Below are 22807 nucleotides of genomic sequence, written 5' to 3' on the forward strand. Positions count from 1 at the left end.
GTAATATATTTAATTATTTTAAAGGATCTAGATGTGATATTTATTCATGCATTTAAATACAAAGACCGTATCTTTTACTATAAACAGCGAATAATGTAAATGTTTATCTTTATAATGTATGTTTGTGTTTTATGAATATAATAAATTTAAATTATTTAAAAAGAACTAGTTAGTGTTATAGTACACAATTAAAAAAAAGTTTTATGATATAAAAATAAACACAATTGAATGCAATTTATTGGCATTACTGTTACTACTTATTAGTAGTATTAATAAGATTATTTGTATAAGCTAAAAATAAAATCCATGCTTATTGTTTTCAATGGAAAGGTCAATACCTTCAATCTTAATATTCATATGCCTGTTGAAAAAGGTTTTAACCATTGAAATCATTGCAAATGCATGCAATCAATTTGATACTTAATGCATAATTAATTAATTTTAGGAATAACCATACAAAAAATATTTAAAATTAGAAAACAGAAATCAAGTTCTGAACTAGTCACAAAATAGACAAGATGAAAAAAAATATTGCTATTGGCGATTTATAATTGGCTTTTTGTGATGATTTTGAAATATGAATACTATTATTAATACATTTTAAGAGGTTGTACTCCTTCAAATAACTTGCGCTTCATTTAATATCAGGGCTTATGTTGTAAGTTGCGATTTCAGACGAAGTCTTACAGAAAATTACTGAGACAAATGAAATCTTCAAAATTCCTTTTTTCAGATTTTCCAACATTTGCAAGTAGAAGTAACTGGAAAAACCTTTTAGCCTAGCAACCTTTAGCAACCACTGACTAACAATCCTTAGTAACCCTTAGTCATATGTTTTGTTTAAATCGACCACCGAACAGGACTATGGAGGAAACAGTTTTTAAAATTTATCATTCTGCATGCAATATTTCAAGAGAGAATTTTTTTATTGTTTTAGATTGTTGACATTTGATTTTACCATTACATTCAAAATTAAATAAATTAGTAATTAATTATATACAGAGAAACTGATTGAGTGCTTTTAAAGGAACTATAAACATTTCAAACTAAATTAGAGACATTTTAAACCTATTCTATTCCCACGGGGGAGCAAATCAAATATGGAAATGAGAAGTCGGCGTATAAGTAAGCTTGTTCTTGCTTCTCTAAAGTGTAAAATAAAGATGGGTGGGGAGGGGTCAGTTGCCTTCACTTCGATGAAGAATCGTACCCCTTAAGGGGATGTAGATGCATGGTTTATATTGCAATGGGGCTATTTACGTCCATCTCAGTTTTATATTTAATTGCTGTGACGGACGATCATTCAGAATATCACATATGCTAAGGCATGGCTGGAGTAGCTTGTTTTTGCGTCACACCTATTCTCTAAATTTTAATACTGGTATACACCCTCTTTAATAAATCACAAATAGTCTAAGATATTTTCTATTGAAAAAGATTCTGAGATGAAAATATCCAATAAATTTTGAGTTAATAAAGTGATTGGAATAGAATTTATAATACTGCTAATTATAATTAATTTAAAAAAATTTCTGGGTTACAGAACAGAACGCCGTCTCATACCCCCGTACGCGTGATAATTATTTTTCTTCTTGAATATTGTTATTATATTTTCGGTAAAATTTTTTAATACCTTAACGAAATTTATTACGAATGAAATAAATAAATTTTATAAACTCCTTGTTTTCTAGAATACTTTTCAACAGCTGATAAAATCTTCAATTTATTTCTTATCTCAGACATGTAGCAGACATTTTCACATTTGTTTTTACCCCAGATTTAAGTAGGTTTTCTCATGTATAATTAGAAACCAACTCACGGATAGCTGCTCATCCTTACAATTGTTTTAAAGCTCTATGCATGCACGAACTACTCTGGATTTTTTTTTTTTCCCTCCACTTGAGTGTTTTTTTATGGTTTTAGTTCCTGAAAGTAGTAGATCAAATTATTTTTCCTTATGGGCTTGCAGCTTTTAATTTCATTTACAGACCATCGTGATTTTAAAAGGCGAAAATTATTATTTTAAATAAGAACAGGAAGAAAGTCAGAGCAATTCAACATATCTTTTAATACTTTCTAATTTGTTATAAATTATTAATTTTAGTTTTTATTCAAAGGAGTTTTTTTACCTTTATTAAAATATGAAATATTGGATCGAAGTACGAATCGGAAAATCAATAAATTTGATTAAAATGGTGAAGAATTTCAAATAGTGCAATACGGTGGAATTTGGCTGATCCCAACTTTTTTAATTTTAATTTTTTTTCTCCGTTTCGTTCAATTTCTAATTAACGCAATATTGAAATATTGTCAATGAATTTATTTTGGCTAATTTGAAATCAAAACTAAAGAATTTTTTAATTGTTTTTATTTTTTAGTTGTTTTTATTAATAAAATGCTTCTGTATCAATTATGTATTAAAACCGTCAAATATTAAAAATATATCCTTTCTTTTATTTGTAATGTAAAAATTACTATTTTCTTGTTTTATTAGACCGCAAAGTTTTTCTAGATTCGAATTTTTGAATAAATGAAATTTTTACTGTGAAAAATTGAAGTTTCCATTGTATTAAATTCACAATAAAACCATCAGTATTAAAATAATAAATACAAGATTTTGATAATGATCGAGTTTTTGAATAAATCACATTTTTTTGTCGTCCCTTCTTAGAATTTATCAAGTTCCTCTTTATTTGTATTTTCAATAAAATACATCCGCATTATAATGACAAATAAAAAAAAAATGACGATGAGTACTAATTGTGCACGTACAATTTTTCTCAGTCCTCAGTCAAAATTGGCTAGTCCAAAACTAGCCAATTTTGTTCTTTTATGTTAGATCAAATTTGCTCCAGTTTTAAAACTCTGAGATATGTGTAACTCTCCCTTTCACATGCTTTTAGGCAATCTCCAACAAAATATAAATATACGTGAAAGGATGTGAAAAACTAATAATGCGTTTACTAGCTACGTTTCCATTCTCTCACCTTTGATGCGTTTGTCGCAGTTTAATGAGCTGATTTTGCAACACCGTCACGTCTTTAGTTTTTCCATGGCTCTCGATTTTAACTTCCAAACGTCTTATTGCTTCTCCCCAAGAAGCGATTTGAACTTCTTTTACCGCTTGATTTTGAAGACCAGCTTCAACATCCAGAATTTCACTTTCAGCATCCAATTCAACCTGAGATTCCGAAAGAAAATTATTATTATAGATATGTGGGAAAGCAATTCTTCATAAGGTTTTTAGAAAATAACACAACCATCCAGAATTAAAATTGAGAAAACTTATCTTTTTAAAACATTATGTTACTCTTTAATGTGAATTGCCAATGCAGTAAAAATGTGATTAATAAACAACAAATTATGAACAAGGACTTATAATTTTTTTATACGATAATATATATTGTTTTCATGATATTAAGCTTTTTGTTAATGCTATGCTTCCTTACATTGGTTGTTAATATCAAGCCTTTGAGGAGCAGAGTTCATATACTTGGTTACCCAGTTTCACGCCTTCTGCCGTGCAAAGTTAATGAGAAATTCCTTCTCGTATGGATCGTGTTGGGACAATAATTCTTCTAGAAAGAATGGTGTCTTAAATTTTGTTGCTACTTTAAAATTTATTCTAATTATTGCGTTGATTATTTGCTTAGAAAATTTATTTAAACTTAAGTGTTCATTGCTTTGTTTTAGCCTCTGAATTATCCTCCAGTTTTAAAGTGAAGACCGTATAAAAATTTAAATATTGTATATTAACTATATAACTAATAAATATTGTATAACATTATAAAAACGATTTTTTTTAAATTTTTTGTTAGCTTTGTAAGACTCCATCAATTTTTTTAAAAAAACAGGAGTCAAAGCTTATGAAATAATTATAAATTTGCAAATATTTTCTTGTTGTACCTAATTTTCAAAAAATGCTTCTCAGTGCATTCATCTGGTTTTAAAAAATTCTTCCAAAATATGGTACAAAGCACTAAATTGGCTAATTATTGCTACAAATAATTTCATTTGTGAATTTATAAATTAAAGTCTGACAGCTTTATAATCTTTCTCTATATTCTTCAAGATCGATGAATTGTTAATAATGTTTGAGTATAGACGGAAAAAAACTTGCATTGACTGAAAAGTGTTTGAAAAAGTACTTAAGAAGTTTATATAAAAAGTAACAATTCAAACTTACATCATTTAAAAGTAAATATACTGTTTACTTGCGCTCTAGTATTTCCAATGTGGAAATTTTATACTACAAAATTTTCTTAGTAATATAGAAAAAGTACTGTATTTCTGTTGTCAAACAAACCTGCATTTGATTCATTTCTTCCAGAATGGAATCCATTTCTTCTAGCATGTTTATTACTTGTCGTAATTGAGAAAATTTGTCATCATAAGCTTCTAGAAGACGAAGTATATAATCCCACTTTTGTTCCATCTCTTTTTTCCTGAAATTAAATTTCAGTACTTTTCTGATGAAAAAGATTTACATATTATTACAAATCTGTAAAAGACGAAACTGGAAATTATTGCAATCTATTTTACGATTGTTAGCTATTTGAGACATTTACTATATATCTAAAAAAAACGTAAAAATTGTGGTGATAAAAGCCAGACAAAAATTTTATCAAAAATCGATTTAATAAATATTTTCTCTTTTTACTAATGTATAATAAAAACTTTTAAACTACCTGTTTCCAAAACATTAAATATTACTAATCTTAAAAATTTGATTGAAAATTGAAGAAAATATATATATTATTTGACCTTTTCTAGATAAGAAATAACATCTTATAAATCTATACACATGAAAATATTTTTTTATCTCTAAAATGTTGATTTGTTTGAATATCTAAATGTTCACTAAAATTAAAAAAGTATTCGCTTGTAAGTGTTAACTCTTATGTAAAAAAAGCTATTCATTAAATATCATGCTTATGCACATTTATGTTATAACCAAGTTTTTAATTACAAAGAATTTTCTTAATAGTTGTATCTTTTGTTTTATTCAGACATGTTAACATTTAAAATTCCTAAAACACGTATCACAGAATTTTTTTTAAAAAGGTACCAGTTTAGAGATGTAAATAATTTTGAATTTTTTTTGAGTAACTGAGTAAGTGACCTACTATCAATTTCTTAAAGAATCCTTTTCGTAGCATACTTCATCACTTAATTTTTCTTCATTATCCAACAGAGAACAAAACGACTGATATTAAAGGTTATCTTAATGTTAATGACAAATTGTTGACTTAAATCAGAAATGTCTCTGCAAACATAATATATTCATTTTTGTGTTTTACTGATCAGATCACTAAGCTATCTACAGCAGTAAATTTACGAACTTACCTCAAAATATTTTTATAAAAGAAAAGGGAGGATTTATATTAACTAGATTAAAATTTCTGTTGAGATGTTTGAGGTAAGAATAAGGATGAGGGTTAAAATAAGGGGTTTTATTTTTATCTCAAGGACAATGAAGTATGATTTTAACATTGTTGACAACTTTGTATTGCAAGCTATCTTGTTTTTATGTTAACTTTCAATGAATTTTGTTTATTGATAGAATTTAATATAAAAATCTCAGAATGATCTCCTTTCTTCCCATTATTTCTTCAAGAAAAGTCCTTATTAATCTCTGACTGTCATTGAAGAGAGATCTCGATATACTGAGTCCCCCCCCCTTCACAATTGGACACATGCTATGCCGATCCTTTGAATAGGAAAAAAGAAATTTTAACACGAACACCAATTTGAATTCTAGAGTAATGTCCACCATCCACTAACCTCTTCTTCACTGCTCAGAATCCCCTTTTGAAGAGATTGCCGCAGATCCTTTGTTGGACTTCTTTAAAGTGTATGGATTCATAGATTTATTCAAACTAAGTTAGTCCAAGTGAGGTAAAAAACCCCACCATCGATCGTCCTTGTGGTTTTTAATACTATTTTTATGGATTATACACCAAAAAACTTGTCTGGAAAATTTTCTATTAAATATAACATATAAATATACCATCCATAACAAATATACTATACCATCTCCATAATGTAAATATGATGGAAAGAGAGAAATGTCTTTAAAATATTGCAGATGTCGACAAAAAAGAGTGTGGGAAATTTGATTTGGAATATTGCGCGCGAGTTAAAGGATTAAATGAAAGATCTTTAGCCTCAGTATATAGAGTTTTTATTATATTTTACTTACCATTCTATAATCTCATCTTTCTTCCTATAATTTGAATCGATTAATGTGTCAGCTACTTTGAAAAGATCCTTTATGAATGCTTCCTAAAAATATGAAATTATTTTTCTTTCACTATTTGAAATGTCTGATAAAAGTAAGTAAAATGATACACATTTTAATAACTTAAAATCTGATACTAGAGATCGTTTTTACCCTGGCAACTATTCCAGTTCGAATAGCTTCATGTTTTTTGAATGTCGCGTCTACTTGTTTGATGTTTGTGCCATAGGTAGGATCTGTCAAAATCTTCAACATTTCTTTCAGGTAATTTTCTCTAACTGCTTTCTAAAATATAATAACAAACTTTATTAAAATTATCTCACATATATGCATGTAAATCATGTGATTTAAATATCTTAAGATCTTTTTTCTTAAATGCAATAAATTTTTATCGAGCATCAAAAATTAATGATATTCATCATTAAATAAACTAAAAAGGATAATTATATACACATGCCACTCAGAAACGGATAACAATATTCAGATTTTTCTCTTTCTGTTGGACCATATTTTTAGAAGGAACTCTGTCATTTTACAAAGCGAATGAATAATAGAAAATTTCAAATTAGGCAAATACTTTTATTCTTATTGCAATAAGCCTACAAATTTTGAAGCAAATTTCAGATGTAGAATTATTTGTCGGTTTCATACTGACTAACTGTTGGCCTTAGTTTATCCAAGTCTATAAAAATGAATGGAAATATAATTAAATTTGACAATTATCGATTACCATGACTATAAGAGCTATATTCAAAATCTTGAAAGCCTAACTTGGCTTACGAGTTTCATCTTACTGTATTACAATTTTCATTTTAATAGCTCTTTACGTGAAAATGGACAGTATTTGCATAATAATTATTTAATAACAATAATTCCCTGAACAAAGATAATCACAGGGCAATTTTTCAGCTTTCTTTTTCATATTTAAGTTACTAAGATTTACTAAGATTTAATTAGCCTGCATACTTGCAGGAACTTAATACAATGATCCTGACAAAATCAGCCAGATTAGAAAATATTGATAATTTTTCAAATAGTCTTATAAATTATAAAACTATATTTTTCAGATAAACTGCAACAAATTCTTTACAAATTATACCGTATATAAAATCATAATTCTATAAAAATTATTGTTTAAACATTTAAATATGCTTGTTGATCTAAACATAACATACAAACCTTTGATTCGAATTTATAAGCAAGATTTTCTAGCCTTTCCTGTTCTATCAATTGATTTCTAACTTTAGTTTCATGTTCATGCTCAGCTCTTTCTAAGTTATTCCAAGCTCTCTCGATCTCAGCTGGAGAGGTTTCGTCAGGTGGAATCCATCCCTGTTTTCCCATGCGCTTCATCTGAATCGCGAACAGCAGAGCTTCGATTTCATTTTTCTGATCATTTCTAAAAAATGATAATATTTACTCGTTAATTTCAAGATTAACTGATGCAAGGCGAAATTATGAGTGTTAAAACAAGTGCTCATTTTTAAAAAAAGTTTTTTGAGTTAAAACTAACGGACAATATGTCCATTAGTTTTAGCGGAAAGCTCTGCTTCAGCTTCGATCTCATTTCCCTGATCGCTTCTGAATTTATTCATTAAGTTCCAGATTAATTTATGCAAGACGAAATATTATTTTTAAAGACCCTAATTTAAATAACAATGCTTTGATCTCGTTTTTTTCTGATCGTTTCTGAATTCACTCGTTAATTTCAAGATTAATTGGTGTAAGATCAAATTAAGTGTGTTGAAGCAAATGCGAATTTAAAAGATATCCTCCGTTAAAACAACAAAGTTTCGTTCTCCTTTTCCCGAACATTTCTGAAAATTGATATTCATTCGTTAAATTCAAGATTAATTGATACAAAATTAGATAATGCGTGTTGAAGCGAGTACCTATAGTACAGTAAGTAAAATAAAAACTGTCTAAGTAAATAAATCTATACATTAAACAAAAATATAGCGATTACCTAATGGGTTTTTCTTCCGTTCGATAATCTTTAAAGTTCTGAATTTCTTGCTGGATATCTTCTAGTGATGTCAAAGGTTCCATGTATTTGAATTCGTCCACCTTCGAATTAATCCATTCAAGAAGCTCAGTAGCTTCTTTATTGTATTGTTCCTTCATGTCGTCTATTTCCATCATTTTCAGCAAAACCTGGAAATAGGATAAGTATTATCTCACTGGAAATTCTGAAAAAAATGCAATAAAATTCGTGGCGTACCGCATACTTACGTTAGTAATTCTTTTCCCTCCTGTCATTCCTTTCTTTACATTAGCAAGTCCCTTTGATAAAGTCGAAACATAAATGATGATGGATTTTTCATCTGGATTATCGGTGTCCACATCTATTGAAATTTTTCAAAGAGTTATTTCGATAATCAAAGAAAAAACAGTCAATGACATCAGGTATTTCAGAAACGAGCGCAAAATTTATTTTTATTTTAAATGAAAAAAACTTCGATATGTTTTAGTAAATAAACTTCATAAGCTGTTTCAAAACAGCTGTCAGCTAGACTTGTATTTCTCATGAACACTATCTAACGCACTGATAACGATGAATTTCAATTCATTAGCTACCGAAAGAGAAAGTTGTCACAAATTTTAAACAATTACAGCGATAAAGATAAAAATTCGCAAAAAAAAATGTAATTATCCAGAATTACTGTGCAATTAAGATTATAATGCAGGTATGAATTTTAACACACTCTGATGCATTTTTTTCACATTTATTAAGCAAAATCTCCCTACATGCCTCAGATTAATTTTTAAAGAAACACTGCACCGTAACTCTCATACTAGTGTTTATCGTGAATTCAGCACAAAGTTTCCTTCCTTTAACCCTTTAAAGGACCATTTTTTTCTAGTCATATTATGTTAAAATATTTTTAGGCTTGCAATTAGAATAAGAAAAGGGATTCATATAGCTTATTAGATAAATTTAATTTGATCAATTAATTAATTTGATTAATTAATAATTAAGTAACAAATCAAGACACATCATTTTATCTGAGATAAAGAACTGAAGCATCTAAGTTTCTGACTTACTAAAAAAATTTGTCAGAACTTATGTCAACCTACATAATTTCATACAAAGATTGATAAATTTGGTGGGAAGCATACTTCCTACGGCCCTAGAAAGGGTTAACATCGAGTAAAACCTAAAGTTATATGGAGAGAGCTCTCGATACTTATGTTCATTTTGATACGAAGTGAAGTTTGAAGCTTTGATATTTATGCTAACAATCCGATAAATCTGGAAAGTAAAACTCTCTAGCCATTATTTACAGAACTTTAACTTATAAATGGAACATTTTTCGTGCGATGTTGTATTTATATTACAAGTTGAATCATATGCCTACATCATTATCGGCAATTAGGTAGAGCTGTTAGGAAATGCGAATGTCACTGACAATTGACTTAAACCCTTAAAGTGACTGTCTCTTTTCTTTTAAATGGCCTTTAAGAAATAATTTTAAAATCAATATTTTTGCAAATAATCAATCACCTTTCGAAAGTATGAGATCTATTATTCCCAGATCCTAATTAGTAATAAAATCAAAAATCATTTCACTTTTCTTAGTTGTCGGTGGGCATTAACTGACTGAAAGAATATTATAGTAATCCGGAAGTGAGATCTCGGACCTTTTCACCAAAATATCTATCATTGTAGGAGAGAAAACAGACAGTCCAACTCTCTATTTTTATAAATTAGCATTAAATTTAAAGATTCATTAAATTAAAAAAGAAACATTTCATAACAGGCGATGGGTACTTTGTGACCTGTCTCCTCAGACTCCATTTATGCTCGATCGTTTTGTCTGCAAAGACAAATGTTATTCAGGTAACTATCCAACAGACTGTCCTGTGTTATAAACTTTTCATTTCACCAAACCCAATGTTGAAAGCCTGTCACTTGATACGAAAATGCTAATTCAAAACAAAGGATTTCTGGCTTGAACTTTATGGAGATTCGACATAAAAGGAGACACACTATCATCATTGATTGAAAAAATTTGAATCACGTTCATCAGCCGTTAAGATATTTAGTGAAAACCCTGTTTTGAAACCCTATGACTTAGTACGAAAATACTATTTCAAAATAGAAGATTCCTGGTTTGACTATATGAACATTATAAAGATTTAGCATGAAGGAAGCTGTAGTATCATAATAGGCTAAGGAAGATTTGAATCTCTTTAATCACTATTAAGGCATTTATTACAGACTTTTACAGTTTACTTCACGCATTAACTTTTTTTATTTTTTTATTTCTGCTTTCCACCTGAAATTCTTCTTTACGCCAAGTGGGTGTTGTATAACCTTAAACCTTATCAGGTTGGTTTCCACCCAATGGATTCATTCAGTCAAACCTGTTTTTGTGCAGTAGATAGGGACATCATAAAAGAAACGCAAAGGTAATCCGAAACTTCATAAATAGCTATAACAAATAATTTTCTACAACATATTAAAGATAAAAAATTTTATGCGATGAAGAAGGTTTGCATAAAAAAAGTCTTATTTAGAAAATCTGTCGAAGATTTACAAAGTAATGAGAAAATGTCTTTTTATTATTTACTCTTAAATACTTATTTTTCCAAATAAAACAAACAATTAAATTACATATAAAAGCTTTTTCATTTAATTCCTCATTTTAAACAGAGAGAATTTTTCAAAATGCTCATAATTCAACACTACTTATCATAATCCAACACGCGCATTTTCTTGCTGAACTGATTCAATAACACTTTCATCACTTGATGATATGAGAGTTGATTTATTTTTGGAATATATTATTTCTTTTATTTTGGAATATTGGAATTAGTTGACGTGACTTGTGCATACATTATACACCATACATATTGTAAAATGTTACAAAGGTATTATAAGGCCAACACCATTGGAATTCATATACAGCATAAAATAAATCGCGCAGAAATAAAATAGTTTAAAAAAAGACAGCGTAAAAGCAGGTTTGACTGCAATAATATCAAAACAGCGATGTTGTAAACTCTGAAGAAAAGGAGTAGTTTTATTATTTTAACTAAAATAAAATAAATCTTTTCTCCCTGAATTAAAATTAAGTGAAGGCTCGATGCTGCACAAATAACGCAAAAGTAAAAAAAGCATAAAACGAATGCTTGTAAAATTTAAAAAAAAATTATGATATGATAATTTTCATCGTTTCAAAGTTTTCTGTTAGAAAATAGAAAAATATTATTAGACCTTCTGGATCCAACAGTTTTGGTACGCCAATATGTTTTGAAGCCGTGGTAAATGCATTTTCGAGATTGTATCGGCGCTCTTGTGGTTTAAGTGAGTTGTAATCAATCAGAGTTGGCACATGAGAATGAATGAGGGCATTGAAGGCTAGTCCATCTCGCCAACTTCTATGGAAGTCTCGCACTCGTACATTGGGATATCTGAAAGTTTGAGAAAGTAAGTGTGATTGCTAAAAACATAATAATGAATTCACAAAATTTAAGATTGTACATTAATATGTAATGATTTGTTTTTTGTTTCATATTCCCCACTCGCCCTTCTCGAAATTCCGATACTGAAAGGGCCGGATTATAGAGAAATCAGTGAATAGTGATTTCAATCCTTTGCTTCTATAATTCTGCATTAATCCTTGACTTCTATAATGGTAGAAAATAACAAATATTATTAATTGTCGTCGACTATTTTTATATTCTTGTGATAAGCTTTTATTCAGTTCATGAGATCAGAAATTCAATTCAAAAAATTAATTTTTGGCGGCATACATTTTTGCGTCTCTTCTTGGTCATGATACCATACCTTGGTCACATACCATAAAAATTCTTGTTTTGGAAAAAATCATCACCTTTATAAAATTTACATGGCAATAGTATCTTTTTGACTTATGATTTCTTTCCTTTATTTATTTTTAAAAAGTAATAATAATTTGTAAGAGATACTAACCAAATGAAGCACCTGAAGTGAGTTTTTCATAAAGCTGCTCTTTAAATGTTATAGAAAATCATGATAACGTAGAGAAACAATGATCTTCACACAATGATCATAATTATTATAGACCGTGATCAAATAATGATCCATAGGCAATGATCATTCTTTAATGTTTTTTCCAGAGAAGGCTGTCCTCCTCCCCGGAAGGAAGGAAAAGTTAACCAAAACAGTAAGCAGGTCCTCGCTTCTCCTAGGGTTAAATTAGTGGTGATGTTATCTAATAAGCCCATCATCGCTGACGGGAAGTACCTCCTAGAGAAAATGCTTGATCATGAGCCCGTGATGGATATTTTGTGCAGACCACATCCGTATTATCTGCGGCAATTCAATTGTTCTGCATCACTGTATAGCTATAACCAGGATGGATATTTCGTATCATCTTACCGCAGACAATGGTTGTAATATTTGAAAATTCTCCGAGCGATTTCTACATATCCTTTTAGCTGCTTAACAGTAAATTTTTTGTAAGATCCACTTTAATACCTTTGAACAAGTTTCGAGATAGCTGTTATTTGATTTTCTTTTAAGCATTTGCAAATGCTATGTGTAATTGCACTTTTGCGAATTTATTGTTTCTTTTATTTAATTGTACTTTTGCGAATTTATTGTTTCTTTTACTTTTATTTTATTTCTATTTTTCAATTTCCTTTCATATTGTTTTAAATTTTATTTCCATGAAACAGAATTCTTTAAAGCATTTGATTTTTGTTTGCTGTTGTTGTATCGATAGCTTTCTAAAATTTCTTGTCTTTCTTCTTGTTTTATTAATTTTATAAATAATCTTAAATATATTTAAGATTATTGTATCCTCAAATATATATTAGTATAAAATATAATTTCATGAACGAATAAAATATTTTAACGGTAAAATGACACAAAAAGTTAGTGCAATTCATTGCTCTTCTATTTCAAAAGTCGAAAGCTGCGAGTTGTAGATCAGAATAAGTTTCAACTCTTCAAAATCCTAGGCATATGAAAAAAGATAAGATTAAGAATGAAATAAATATTTTATCTGTACTTGACGTTGATACTTTGTAAAAGTTATCTCACAGTGAATGACAAGAACATAAAAATCTTTTACTGCCCTCAGGTGTCAAAGTTAGAAAAGGTATTCGCGTAGGATTCTGAGCGAACAAGTTTGTAATAAAACGTTCATATGCTGTTTTGCAGTTCAGGTTTTCTACTATAACATTTTATAAATATAAATTTAAAATTTATGTGGAATTCGTTACCTTAGGTCCAGAAATTTAAAATCCTTTAAAAAAAATTATTAAAATTTTGTGAGTATTAATAATTGTTTGATATTTAATTAACATCAATTTAAGAAACATATTTTTGATAAAATATTATTAGCTTAAAGGAGATTGTTTCAAAAAAAACTTTTGATTTGCTATACGTTGTCTGCTAAGGAGCCACCTCGAGTACGAGAATGGGAAGTTATCATACAAGTTGATTGGCGATATAATAATAATGCTGCAGCTAGTTAATGCCTGCATTGAAAATAAATGTACTTTTTTATAGGGATTTGATGCATGAGACGCTCATAATGAGATATATTTCGTATAGTTCACATTTCTTGTTCTATTATCTGCGGCATCTCAGTCATTCAAGTGCACCATGTATCGAGTGATAGAATACGGTGATTCTTTTAAGTTTCACGAAACTCGATTTATAACCTTTACTTTACTTTTAAATAGATTATAATTTTTCAAGGAAAACGATTCATTTCCACCGGCAGTCTTGTGAAACTGAATGATCGGGTTGCCTCGATAGCAATACGGTTACTGCAGTCATTTTCAAAATGGGCATTACCATCCTCTCCTGAAAGAGGTGCGTCCCGTCAGTGGAAATGGGGTCGATATAACTACACCATTTACCCATGCTCTCGAATCTCTCTCTCTCTCTCTCTCTCTGGAAATTTCTAAGGAAGTATATGAGGGGGGGGGGATGAAGTCATTGTATAAACTGCATGAGATGATATAACTACACTTATCTGTTCTGAAATTTGAAGGCAATTTTTTTTTCAAACTCCAATTATCTATCTCGAGAACTAAATGCTGTTTCTCAGATGTTATTAGGCACCTTTTCTTGTCTCGTAACCATGTTATTAATAGATACATCTCAAGATTCGATTAGCTATAATACTTCTCAAAAAATACTTAAAAATGATTTATTTACTTAAATTATGAAATATTTCATGAAAGGAAACGTATAAACATGCATAATATAATTTTTTTTTATCCTGCACTACATAATACATTTGAAATTTTTCGGCTGCATTATTTTTAAATTGAATTTTAAAAATACGAATGTGGGAAAACGCATAAAAATAAAAATATGGGTCATTTTTTTCTCAGGCCATTTAAAAACAAATTCATTTTCAGGGTCGATGTAATTAAAATCGATGCTAAAAATGAACAATAAAAATTATTTATAGAAGGGATACGTGCAATACACAGAAAAAAATCAATATATGAATGTTTCTATGTCTATTTCTTAAAATAATTCGACCTCTGTTGTTTCTAACTTTATAATAGAAGTCAAAATAATCAGTTCACAAAAACAAAAAAAATGAGTCACTTAAAAAATAAACGGATTTGATATATTGCGTTTTCTCACATTCATATACCGTTTTAAAAGTTTGGGAAAGTTGCTTTAGCACGCACTTCATAATTATGAGAAGTGGTCAGATGAAGAGGATAGGGCCCGCGTTGGCACCCTACTTTTCACGTTGTACTTATATGAAGACGCTTGAGCCAGAACGTCATATTCAACATTTACTAGGATCAAATATATAATTTAATCTTCAGTGGAATCGAATTTTGAACTTATGCTCATTCGATAGAAATTTTGATTTAGAAAATTTGACAGGCTCGACTTCAAGGTCATCTTCCCCTAGTAGTATAATTTGTGATTTGCAATATCAACGTCTTTTTTTTAGCTATATGAAACCTGTCTTGAGATGAAGTTTAAGATTATGGATGTTAATCAGATGGTAAAAGAAAGACTTGAATTGGTACTTCATTCTCCAAACTTCCACGTCATTCTAACATGGGGACATTTGGCTTACGACGATAACATTTACCAGTTGCATCTATGGTGGAATCAAATTTTTTTTGCTTAATTCATGTCTTCATCTCTTCCTCATTTTGCTTATGAAATTTGGTTTCATTCTAATGATTAGTTTTAGCTATAGATGCTCCCAAATAGGAAAAATTATTTTATCAGCATCTTGCACATAATTTATTCTCTATTGTATATACTGTAAATAAAAACACAATTTGAAATTCCGTCATTTTTTACGATAATAAGGGCGGATGGTCGTTAATCTCAAAAATCGTTGAGTAGTGGGGAAATTCTAACCATTTAAGTACTGCATTACTAAATCTGTAAGTCAAACTTTATGAAAAAATATTGTTAGTTAATCTAATTCATGAGTCCAGTCTTAAAAAGAAATATGTAAACAGCATGACAATGATTTGGATTAATTAGACACATATTTAACTTAAATCTTACCCATCTGTTTTAGTTTGGCACCATAAGAGTAAAGAATCTTTAGCTATTTTCTGAACAGGATAATGAGTTTGATCTTGAGGCTGAGGAATGAACGGTCTCTGTTCCTCCAAGTTCTGGAAAAGAAATGGTTTCATTACCCTTAGTTTTCATATAGGTAATTAATATAGGTTGAATAAATATTTTTTTAAGTTTCTTAAAAACTTCATATTAAAATTTCTCTTTCTGCATAATGGAGCTTTTTTTTTGTTACTCAAAAATAAACCAATATTTCTCAGCTGCTGATTCCAGATTGTGTGATGGGTTTTTCTCTGAAATTTATATATCTAGGAAAATATTTTATCTTCTAAAAGTTTCCACCCAACAAAAATTTTACACCAGAAATATTTTCAGAATAGTATTAGGCAGAATATACTAAAAAGATCGTCTGTGTATAACTTCGAGGATCCAATTTGTAATGATCTGGCGAACACTTAAAAATTTTCAGGGAGTAGCAACTTTAAGAAAGATTGAATATCTATTATGTGAAAATCATAAAAATTTTACTAAAATTACCATATTCACACAGCAAATAGAAGCAGCATCCATTGGATAGAATGAAAATCTAAAAAGCATTTATTTGTCCAGTAAACATAATACAGCCTTATTCTGAGATATAATCATCTTAGAGAACAATGACTATATTAAAATAGGCATTGTACCCAATTTGTTCTCATATCAATATCAAAAATCATTAAATGCAAAGAATCAGACTAGTTATAGATAAAACAATCATGTGGTACAGAAAATCCCATGCACATTTTGCAAAATTTCCGGGATCTCTGTATGTTTCGAGTGAGTGATGCATTTCAGAACAAATAATAAATATATCTGAATGTATTCAGTGTGTTCTGAATGTAAATTGCACAGAAGTTTTATGATATTGCTAAAGCAGGCATTTATAATCACTACGGCTGGCTACCTGGAATTCATCCTGAAAAAATAGCACTAAGTAAGTGTTCTGGTCAATTCGAATGATTTTCTTGTCTAACAATAATATCTCAATTTTTTTTTCACTAGTATCTGGTCATAATTTTGCTGATCTTTACTCTGCACCTGAGCATCAATTTACTGAGTTAAAGAGGTCTTGAATCCGAATAACTTATATTTATTGGCTTAACTTAGATGAATTGATAATTGTCAGATGCATAGTGTTCACAACAAATATCTACATATCGGCACAGTAATAGCCCTATAATGCAAAGATATTTTTATTTTTACCAGTTGCACAAAAATGGCGAATATTGGTAATTATACACATTTAATTAAATTAAAAAATATTTATAAGCACATTTAATTGAGGTCATCAATAATTTAAAATCTGGATCGCAAATACAATTTCAAGTCCGAATTTTTGCTAGATAATCTGTTACTATATTGATTTTCCAAGTAAATGCAGGACGAGAAAGCCCGATGCAATGTCGATTTGTCTGCTTTGTGTAACGATTATTGAAATATGCGTGCGATGGTCAGGTGTCGGTTCTCCAGTCTCCTTCAACAAGTATTGATCTTGAAGATAAAATATTTTCCTAAACTGAATTTAAAACATTCATGTCTTTCTAAATCAAAATTGTTTCTGATTCAATTTAATTATTTTGATTTTTCATAATGAATCATGATTAGAATTAGAAAGCCCATTGTTACTTGCAACAGCTTTTTATCTTTCTTTTAGTTCAATCTAGGCATCAATTTTCACCATTAAATCTTTTTTTTTTCACGTATCCTCTGACATCATGTGAACCATAAGTTGAAAAATTATGAATCAATTAAAAATTATCAAACAAGAAAAGCATTCTTTATTTCCGCTATTGTTATATGGATGTAAGTTTGGCTGTTTGTAGAGCATCAAGATCTGATAAACACATAACATTCGATAACCATATACTGTTCATTATCAGATTCTAAAACCATCCGCGCTTTTTCGTGTGAGTCAGAAGGCTTTCATTTCCTCAAAAAAGGGGCGAGAAGATAGATAAAGAGAGATGGTTACATTTCACAATAGAGAGAGCTCTGATTACTCACGGAATTAGGAGGTATAATAACTGCCCATCTTTCTGCGTGCAATGCCTTAGCGAAGTACAAGCTTCGAAAAGTATTTATCTCTATATTCTAGCACAAACAGTACTTAGTCTTAGTGGTGTCTCTAAGCTCGTTTGATAGTAGTGAAAATCATGTAATGTGTTAAAAATGTGATTTTTATTCCCAAGATGACATTTTTGTGTTGTTTTTTGTTTCAGCATCATTTGTGTATTACTGCATGATTGAATTGTTGCATATAAAGAATGAAATGAGGAATTAAAAATGTGATTTTTAATTCTTCAATGACAATTCTGTGTATGTTTTTGCGTTTTATTCAATCGTTTCAATCAGCTCCCTTTGTGCATTTTCACATGGCTAAATTCCTGGATATGAGACCACTTCAATACAAAATACTGAAAAAAGAATGATCCTGTTTCACTTTAAGGTCAGAATTTTGCTACGAGAGTATCATGCAAAAAATGACACAAACACGTTTTAAAAATAGTCAAGTGAGGTCATTGTCGTTTAATTTACTCATTTGTATTAACTAAATGCTATTGAAGCAGACTTCAGATCCAATAAAGAGTGAGATGAATCCTCAAGTTGCAACGTTATATTATATGTGACAGCGTAATACAGACGCTAGAAAACAGTTCTACAGGTAAGCAATTCATTCTGGAAAACTTTAAACAAAAACAGTTTTATCTTTATCGATTCATCTTAATGACATTTTTCTATTTTGTAAGATAGGATTGTATGATTAATTTACTGATTATATAATATCCACTTTTCGCGACATATCATTTATCATGAAAGTATAACTAAGTTTTGCATCTAATATTTTCACTTACCTAACATCGTCAATCTCGGTTAAGCCGAATAACTAAAACTCTGTACTGTATTGGAAAAACTTGGTTTTACGTTTTTCTCGGATTTCTTCATTCTTAATCGGTTTATCCATTCCAGACTTGCACATAAACACAGAGCAAGGAAATTTTACTTAAGAATGGGAATTTTAATCATAGGACTTACATTTTCCGATATGTAGTAACATCGTTGGTTGAATTCACTCACGAATTATTCTACATGAAGCCTTGAGTCTGCACCAATACTTAATGTTATATATATCTTTTAACCGAGAAACAATTTCAGGAATTCAGGGATTAAAAGATTGTTTTTTATTTTGAAATTCGTGTTACCTGGTAAATTCATATTTTAAATATTGCTATATTCTGCATATTTTTCAAGAGGAAATATTTAAATTTAAAACATTAAATTGTTCTTTAACCTACAGTTAAATAATAAGTTGGAATGAAAGTATGAAAACGATCACTCACATTTACATTCTGTTGATGCTGCCAAATTTCGCACCTCAAAATGATCGTCCACAATAGACCAAGAATTAAATGAGGCTTCCCATCCACAATATCTTCAGATGAAATATTTTCCAATCGCATCTAGGAAAAAAGAAAGATTTTTTAAAAACTGAATTGAGATTTGTTTTCGGAATTATTTTACAAAATTTATGCAACAAATATTATATCAGAACTATGTAAAGTACAATTTTAAGACTAGAAAACCAATATTTCCGCATCGGAAACTCTTCCATCAAGCTAATGTGATAGCAAGTTTTTCAGCTTGCCACTTGAGAAATGTTTAAAGAATCTATTCTTATTAACAGGTCTCGTAATACTGAGCTATGGTCAATTAACAAAAACGAAACCTTATTTCACTATCCAAATAATCATGCGATCCAACAACAAGAGAAGGTTATATTCCTGATGAGTAATTTAATACGTCAGAGAAAAAGGAGATATTTAATCATCCGTGTCTATGGTGAAATTTTACTTTCAGTTCAACTAGTTTCCCATCTAATTCAACCCATCGTTATTTTCAATAAAAAGGAAAAGAATTCCCTCTTGAGGTGTTTTCAATTATCCATATAAGAAATCCTTCACTATTTTATTACTTTTTACTAGTTTCAGTCATTTGTAAAGTAATAAAATAATGAATTTACTAGTTTGAGTCACTAGTTTAGTTAGTAGTCGCTTTCACTACTAACTAAGCAATTTATTTAACCACGAGTCTAACATTTTCTGACTAAACATCATCATGATTCAAAACAAGTCAAGTCTTCTTTGTTACCAACTTGAAAGGTCTAAATATGTATCAAAGGCACATCGTACTCATTATATTAGAATTCATTAGGCATTATACATCATGATGATTCAAGGCAAGTCAAGTCTTCTTTGTTACTGACATGAAAAGGCAAGTATGCATCAAAGGCACACCGTACTCATTATATTAGAACCAAACGTATAAAAAAGACTTACGGCTTTAGATACTTAATTGGTTTCCTAAATTTCATTTCATATTTAAATTTCAACATTTTTTTTAAAAAACATACCTTTTTACTATGAAGGAAGGCTAGGCATCTGCTAACGTTTTCAATTTTATTAATTCTGGCTGATCCCTTAGCCGGTTTTCCAAGCTTCTCACCAGTCAGAGATTCAAGTAGTCTCATCAACTTTACCCCATCTCCCAAATCAACAAACAAATCATCAATGAACAGAGAATGCTGCAAAAAAGGAAACAAATTCTTGTTAGTGGCATCTAATGACATGAAAACTTTTTAATTATGTGCTTGTATTAAGATCATTTGATGCAACTATAAGAAATTAATGAATATTTTACTTAAAAAATGCTTATTACAATGAAACGTATTATACAGTCAGTGTTAAAATAATACAATAAAAAAATAAACGAATATTATAAATTAGATTATAAATCCATAGGCGTAAAATTGTATTAATTCAACTAATTCAGCAAATCATTAAAAACTTTTGGGAGTCATCAGGACATATTTTAAACAGAAAATTAGCGTTCTGCTTTGTTCCATACACACAGAGATTTGATAAAGATATAAATTTTATATACTTCACTTTTTTCATTAAATTTATGCATTGAAATAAATATTCAAATTTTCTAAATAAGTTACCGGAAATACTCTTTTATTTTATGTATGGTAGATGACGAAAATAAAAAAAAAAAATCTGATAAGTCTTATGTATAAAAAGAAAATTAATTTAGATTAATGTCAAAAGAGAAGAACAAATTAAAATATTCTCAAATCCATGAAGAATTAGCTTTTATTTCTTAATAAAAATGTTAATTGTGTTTTCAAATTAGATATTAAAGAAAATAAGCGTTATCTGATATACTGCTATGTCGTACAAAATCAAGAGAAAGTGATTAATATGCCCCCCATAACTATAAGATTTATTTAAAAAATTAGCATATTATATGGCATTTTTTCTGTTACAGAAGTTGCATAATTACATAAACATTTATAATTTTTTGTGAACTTAGCACTGATATTAAAGTGTAGTCATATACTAAAAGAAAAATTCCTTTTATCAAGTTTTTTATATTCAAAAAATTATGTAATGCATGCTTTTCAAAATATAAAGAAATATATCGTGATTTTTCAAAACGTAGAATAAGTAGAAAAAAAAACGATGAGTAATATGTCTGTAAAATAATCCCCAAGTTACATTATTATATATACATTTATAATTTTTAATAAACCTAGCACTGATATTAAAGTGTAGTCATATCTAGGGAGAAATTCCCTATATTAAGTATTTTATACTGAAAAATTATGTAATGCATATTTTTCAAAATATAAAAAGATATGCCTTAATTTCACAAAACCTAGAATAAGTAGAGAAAGAAAAGAAACGATGAGTGGTCTGTCTGTAAAATAATCCATTCTCATAGTTGGAAACTGGCCAGGTGATAGTCATTTCTCATGAGTCACAGTTTAATGTCAACTTATGCATATTGTAAAAGTCCGCTACATAGCAGGTGCAAATAATCCTTGTTTTATGGGAGAATTTTTCTGCTTAAAGTTATATCTGAATAAATATTCTTTGAACTTGATTATTGAAATGCAATCGATCATTGAAATACGACTTTTGTGATTATCGAATTATTTTTTTTCTGTAATAAATTATTCGATGGAAAATCTCATATAAAAAGTGACGATCTGGGAGCTTTAATTTTTTAGTAGCTATAAAACAATAGAAATTCTTAAATAGATGTAAAATGTTTTCGAAACATAATGAGCACCAAAGAAAATAAATGTTATTTTTTACAAAGCAAGTTGAGAAAATTATGAGTAAAGCGTTAAATAAGAAAAAACAAAACCGTAAATGACTTTTTTCATACATTCGTCCTTCAGATTTTTCTCATCGTATTATTATCATATTATCATCATTTTTATCATCATTATTCTCATCATATTATTACATCATAATTTCATCATATTATCAGTTTTGAGTTGTTCAAACAAAATTATTTCTTACTTTTTTATGACTTTAGGATTTTGCATGTTTGATGCACAATACAGTTATATTTACGATCTACTATAAAACAACATGATGGTTATTTTGACACGGATCTCATTAATTTATATTAGATGTACTTTGAATTTCGATTAAGCAGGCGTTTTTCGGAATTGCTTGAACTCAAAATTTCATGTGATTAAGATCAGATGAAACTGAATTATTTCCATTTCCATAAGTATATTATTTCTCAATTAATAAATGTAATTACAAATAACAGCATTTAGAGCTTACATTATGAGTCGAAAAGAATTTCTACATTTTTAAAAGTGCTAATAAACCATTTATAAGTACCGTATCGTTTTAACAAGTAATTGAACTCAAAGAGAATGGGGGGGAGTGATACTTTAAAGGGAAAATAAGTGGTATATTCACAAAGCAAAACATTGTTATTTAGAAAAAAATGATGACGTAGATAAACAGATAAATGCCGATGAAATTCATTTAAAGTCTTGCTCCCTCTAAAAAAAAAAAAAAAAAACGTCTAGAACAGAACACTCTCTCATACCCCCGTATCCGAGAACGGTTTGAAGGCATCTTACGGGGATTTTATTAAATACCAAAATATTTACATTAGAAAAAAAATAACTATGTACAGAATTTACA

General features: G+C 29.1%; 1 protein-coding gene across 2 annotated transcripts in view; it reads right to left on the reverse strand.

The window, feature by feature from the left end:
- LOC129958123 (spectrin beta chain, non-erythrocytic 1-like) overlaps positions 1-22807 on the reverse strand; it is a 143207-nt gene that overhangs the window by 104716 nt on the left and 15684 nt on the right. For both annotated transcript variants that reach the window (XM_056070320.1, XM_056070319.1), the window contains exons 2-12: positions 20203-20373; positions 19133-19252; positions 15741-15853; positions 11463-11659; positions 8474-8586; positions 8208-8395; positions 7421-7640; positions 6395-6526; positions 6203-6285; positions 4307-4445; positions 2988-3181 (exon numbers count right to left, since the gene is read on the reverse strand). In XM_056070320.1, coding sequence (XP_055926295.1) covers positions 2988-3181; positions 4307-4445; positions 6203-6285; positions 6395-6526; positions 7421-7640; positions 8208-8395; positions 8474-8586; positions 11463-11659; positions 15741-15853; positions 19133-19252; positions 20203-20373 — 1670 coding nt within the window. The remainder of the gene's footprint in view (positions 1-2987; positions 3182-4306; positions 4446-6202; positions 6286-6394; positions 6527-7420; positions 7641-8207; positions 8396-8473; positions 8587-11462; positions 11660-15740; positions 15854-19132; positions 19253-20202; positions 20374-22807) is intronic.

Source organism: Argiope bruennichi, chromosome X1, assembly GCF_947563725.1.
Source record: "Argiope bruennichi chromosome X1, qqArgBrue1.1, whole genome shotgun sequence".
Lineage (NCBI taxonomy): Eukaryota > Metazoa > Arthropoda > Arachnida > Araneae > Araneidae > Argiope > Argiope bruennichi.